Genomic DNA, 6,075 nt, shown 5'->3' with positions numbered 1-6,075 from the left:
GAGTAAAAAAAAAAAAACATCTGCAATTTCATGGTTTAGCCACTAGATTCCTATAGAGTTCTATATAAAAGGCATAAATATTCTCTAGTTGTTTTTAGACATAAATACTTATTTTTATGAAGTTGTGGGTTTGGATATATATTTAGACATTCTCAAAGACAACTTTTTGTAAAGGTTTAGATTTTTTATTTTATTTATTTTTAAATATTGGTATGAAATGTCAGTTTTTGCATTAATTTTACAAAAGTCAAACCTAAACACAGAGAAAGACATTTTGTTACACATAACATCAAAATTCAACAAAAATGTAACAAAAATGAACATGCTTTATCAGAGGTTAATCTAATCAATATGATTTCAACCTCTTATTTGGCTCAATTTTGCCATATGTGACCCTGGCCCACAAAACCAGTCATAAGGGTAATTTTTTATTATTATTGTTATTTATACATTATCTGAAAGCTGAATAAATATTATATTAAACAATTATTCATTATTCAGCTTTCCATTGATGTATGGTTTGTTAGGATAGGACAATATTTGGCCGAGATACAACTATTTGAGAATCTGGAATCTGAGGGTGCAAAAAAATCACCTCAATAAGTTCTTAGCAATGCATATTACTAATCAAAAATTAAGTTTTTATGTATTTACTGTAGGCAATTTACAAAATATCTTCATGGAACATAATCTTTACTTAATATCCTAATGATTTTTGGCATAAAAGAAAAATTTATAATTTTGACCCAGACAATGTATTGTTGGCTATTGCTCACCCATTTTGCTTACACCCGTGCTACTTATGACTGGTTTTGTGCTCCAGGGTCACATATTGTTACAGCCACACCAGTTAATTTGTGTGTATAATAGTATAATAGTCTGCATGTAAGTGAGTGTGTGTCTGTTCTTGATATTTTAGAGTGTCACCCCTTCATTCCTGTGCACTTTTTTCTGCATTGTGGCTGATTTGTAGATTGTACACACAAAAATGTTCTGTATTTTCATATATTTTGTCCATTTCTCATTCATGTTCTATGCCGGTCCACAAGCATGACTATTTTTTTAATGACTACTTAGCCTTGTCAAATCATGCCCTCAATTTTTTTTTTCATTCATAATGTAAAATTGTTCGGTCAAAAGTGACCAAAGAACACTTATCTTCTTGTCTATCATTTTGTTGAAAATTTCTTGCTTTTAAATCTGCTTGATAAATTTAACTTGACCTGACCTGACTAAAAGCCAACAGCTATTTATGTACAGCTTTACTAAAATAATATAACATATACACAATTATTTATTTTTAAAAACTTTTCGCTATTCTAACAATATGAAAAGTCTTTAAGACCAGAAATAATACAATTGAAACCATAATACCTTGGGTTTGGTTGAAGCGTTCCATTACCGTTCTAACATTGACTGGGAATGTTGTAGCATGGCCCTGAAGAGTGTTAGTCTCTTGCACATCATAATCTTTCCCAAGATTGTCTTCCATCCATTTGAACTGGCTCTTAAAGCGGTTGGTTTTGCTGTCAAAATATCCCATTAACTGATCATCAATGAGATTCAGTGCCACAAACTCTGGAAACTCACTCAACCCAGTTGTTCCAGTGTAATAGGCTTTCCAGCTGTGGATTGCTGAAATAGAACAATCATGTTTTGATCTTATTATGGTGAGCAAAATACAATAAAAGTCATATTTTAACTAATGAAAACAGCATTGTATTGACAACAAATCATTAATATTAATATTCAACACGAAATATTAATATTCAACACCAGTAGGCTAATACAATGCTATACATAATACACTGATAAACCTGTCTCGTTTCAAAGCTAATGCTAAGGCTAATTAGCAGCCTTATAAAACAGCCTTATAAAACAGTCAGTCAGGACTGATAGCATAAATATTCTAATTAGAAATATAATAATTAAATCCACTGTAAAAACAAAAAATCAAATAAAAAACTTAAGTTCAGTGGCTACTTAGTTATACAAGTCATTTAAACTTAAATTTCATGAAACCAACTTAAAAATCAAGTTGAATTTCAAATAACATAAAATACATAAAATACATGAAAATAAAAAAGTAAGTTGCCATGACTTACTGATCATATTTTTTATACAGTATAATGTATTAAAAGTTTAGACCTAAAGAAATTATGAAATATAATAAAATATATAAAATAATTAATTACAGTTAGGACAATCAATCCATGCATTTATTTGTTTGGTAAGTAACCAGTAGGATAATGTATAGTCACATCAAGATTGTTGTTTGTTTGTTTGTTTCTGTTCTGAACCATCTTAATTTAATTAAAGATAGAAAGAAAAGCCTTTGTTTGCACTGCCATCTAGTGGATAATATTGCAATTGAACAACATTATGCCTGATCATCTGTGGGCATGACATTGTCTGTACATCCGACAATAGGTAATATTAATAATACACGCACCGTACAGAAAACAAATATTTACCAACTAAGCGAACTAAGTCAAAAAACGTAGCCTACATGCATGTTATTGTGAAGGTAGAGATAGTCCACATTATTTTTTCTTAAAAACGCATAATAGCCATTTCCCCCAAGATGTGGCCTATATTGCACCAAATACAAAGACCTTGTTACATTAAATGTTGTGTTAAATGTTAACTTAAACATTATTGTTTTTAATATTAAATGTTAAATATCGGCTGCTTAAAATGCATAAAACAATGCTTTCTTGGAGCAACCTTGGGGGAACGACCACTGGCAATTTTTTTCCAAAATCCAACAAAATGAACAAGTGAGCTCGACATTAGGGTTTACCCTTTCGTAATTAATATAGGATATGCTAATTCATCGCCATATTACTGATTTGTGCAATTATTTTATGTATGTGTTAAATAATTTCTAACATCTACATTTAAAAGACATAATCAAACTTACCTCCACTAGCAATATGAAGGCAGACGACCAGTAGTATTACAAACTGCATATTTCTGTTTTTGATAGATTCAGTGCACCAGCTTCTTCTCTCTTCACAATACTCAAGCACAACTGTCTTTTTTCCAACCAGAAAGAGAAATATGAACCTCTAACTCCGCCTATAATGCAATAGGCAAGCAAATACTGGCCAGTAGAAATCCGGAGCTGATACTACATCAGAAATCACTAGGGTGATTATCCAAACCCAGGATGACTTCGAAAGTGAAAGAACAGAGATCACTAAAAATATGCGGTTTTGGAAATGTATTTTCATTCTATTCGGCATTTCTGAGCTACTGATTCTGGATAACCTCTTCATGCTTAATCCATGCAGTATGTGTTTGAATTAATGTTGTGTCGTTTACTATTTCTCAAATATGTAAACCTCTATTAAACTTCCTTTTACTTTCTGTGTGCATACACAAATGTACACATACACACATAAATAGATGGATGGATGGATATATGGATAAAGTTTTGTGGTCCTCAGAATTAAAGATTACTTTTCATTTACCTTCATCTTCTATTACCAGCCTTAAAGCTACCAAACCACAATACATAATTTAACAAAACAAAAAAACAAACACATATTTAATGGTTGTCATTGTCACGTAAAATAATGCTCTAAATGCATTAGCAGCTCATACATATAAATGTGTTACATATATGCTGCTTCTTGAAAATCACAAGCTAGAATAGAGTTAAATGAAAGAGCAACAGTAAATGGCAGAGAGCAGATTTTTTAGCAAACACTTAGACAGAGAACATAGAATGTATGTTAAAAGTGCATTTAGATTTCTCCTTCTTAAAACAGATTAATACCTACAAAAATTGAATAGTACATTTGACAAATATGCATAAAATGATGTACACTTACATGAGCTAAAGAGACAAGATGAGGTTTGAGGTGTTATGTTGGGTATCATGTGTCTTCATACCTTCTTGTTTCCAGTTGTTCAAACAACAGGCATTATTACTAATATTAAGTAGCTAATATTAATAGAGAAATAACACAGACCTAACTGATGTTTAAGCTCGTATCAGAGACATAAGAGGAGCTAGAAAGCTTTGGTTTAGATTTGGATTCAATATGCAGGGCTTTGATATGTTTTTTTATTATAATTTTTATATTTTATATGATATGGAGCATAAAACTGAGGACAATAACTTTGTCCTCAGTTTTGAAGAACTACATTGCCAAGTTACTGCACCAAATTAGCCTTTGTCTATTTACAGCTTTGGTTTACAGTTACAATTTAAGTTCATTATGGAAGAAAAAATGTGGTTTAAAATATTTAAATACAAATATATTTAAGGCTACAAAATATTTAAGTTAATTAAGCATTGATGAACATACGGATGAAGTGCAGCATTTATGCAAAAGAAAAGTACTATAAACAGTGCTATGGAGGTACTATACTCCATTTTATACGTGACTGGGTTTTTTTCCAGTGGCACAAAGTGTTTACTAACAGACAGATCAAAACTCTCAAATGTAACACAATACGTTTTAATCAAGTACGGCTATAGCCCTCTGTTTTCACACAACTTAAAAAATAATAATGATATGCAAACATGATGCATAAAACTGTACTGATACAGGTTTGGTTATCTGCTATCATCACATTACGAGAGACAATAAGTGATTAATAAGATATTTCCCTTTGTCCTTAACTGCACTCTGTTCCGAGAAACCATGTGATATCATGACAAAATCCTCCAGTGTCATAGCCACAGTCTGGCGGGTTTGGAATACTATTGTTGACTTAGGGCGTCACCTAGTGGAGTCGCTCTGAATAACTACGAGAAAGGTTAAAATTCATGTTTTAGAGCGGAGTATGATTTTTAGTTAATTTAGAGTAAAATTCCAAGAGAGAGAGCACAAGACCTTTACATGATGTGATGTTAATAATTTGTGTTACATACATTACATATATTGTGGCACAAAGCTGGTCCTGCTGAACTACCTTATCGCAAAACAAATCGTAGGCTAGTCAATAGAGCATGCGCCTAAACACGCAGTGAAACTAAAAGTGCTGCAAGCTGCACGAAATGGTTTGGGGAAAATCCGACCGAACAGACCAAACAGCCTACTTATACACGGAGTTATCATTTTATCAAGCAGGGCAACGATGACTGAGATTTCGACCATATACAAAAAATCTATTATTGCATGCATTGTTTTTTGGTGGTAGGTTTTGCTGCATTTCGTAGCCTACTCAAAACTACTTTTTAATACGTTCAGTTATGTGTGTGACCAATGAGCATAATTCTAATAATTTCTCTTATTTTGCAGCTTCCGGTTCTGGAGTGCTGGGGGGTATTCCAAAAAGCAGGTTATGTGACATACCCGGGTATGTTTGGGGATAAGCTTTTGGTTCCAAAATCGGAGGTTACTTTCAGGGTATGTAAGTAACCATAGTAACGTGCTCTCTGAAGATAACCTGCTCCGGAGCAGCTTCTGTTCCAGGGTTAGTTCACTTCAGCGCACGTGTGATCTACTAACGAGCCTTCAGTGGGCGTGACAGATAGCGCACAGCATTATATGAAAGTGAAAGTGAGGTGACATGACATGTGGCCAAGTATGGTGACCATAGATTGTATTTTATTTTATTTTATTTTTTTATTGCAATGCTAAGAACATACACAATCAATGCCAGGGGTAAATACAATTGAGAGTACAATTGCAGGTTACAAAATCAGGAAAATATCGTACAAATGACACAATGAGACAGTTTTAAGGGCTTTGGAGTTGCTGGATGTAAGGAGAGAGTCCAGATAGGATTTAAGTTCCTTATGAAAAATAAAAAAGTAAGGCTTAGCACCCTGAAATTTACATTTATGTAAGAAAAATTTCGCTAGAAAAATAAACAAATTTATAAAAAAATATTGGTCCTTTGCATCTTTATCAAAATTGTGCTGACCAAATAAAACATCTCTGTATAACAAAGAAAATCTTTGTGATGAAAATGTGCGTACAAAAATACAGAAATCCATCCAGAACATACTTGTATATGAACATTCCCAGAAGAGATGAGAAATAGATTCGTCTTCAGCACCACAAAAGTAACATAAAGAGTCAATATCAGGAAACATTCTTTTTAAGTAAAGCT

The 6,075-nt window shown here is 32.6% G+C and overlaps 1 protein-coding gene across 1 annotated transcript; it reads right to left on the bottom strand.

Moving 5' to 3' along the window:
* Positions 1–1,374: 1,374 nt before the first annotated feature.
* LOC107723288 (major histocompatibility complex class I-related gene protein-like) lies at positions 1,375–3,043 on the bottom strand (the record flags this gene model as incomplete). The annotated part of the gene is made up of 2 exons (XM_016531855.1): positions 2,924–3,043; positions 1,375–1,635 (listed from the first exon to the last, which is right to left on the bottom strand). Coding segments are annotated over exons 1-2 (310 nt in total), but the record flags the coding sequence as incomplete, so codon positions are not given.
* Positions 3,044–6,075: the final 3,032 nt, after the last annotated feature.

Source organism: Sinocyclocheilus rhinocerous, unplaced genomic scaffold (genome assembly GCF_001515625.1).
Source record: "Sinocyclocheilus rhinocerous isolate Xijiao unplaced genomic scaffold, SAMN03320098_v1.1 scaffold6326, whole genome shotgun sequence".
Classification (NCBI taxonomy): domain Eukaryota; kingdom Metazoa; phylum Chordata; class Actinopteri; order Cypriniformes; family Cyprinidae; genus Sinocyclocheilus; species Sinocyclocheilus rhinocerous.
The sequence above is the reverse complement of the archived record's forward strand: the minus strand, read 5'-3'. Positions and strand labels throughout refer to the sequence as shown.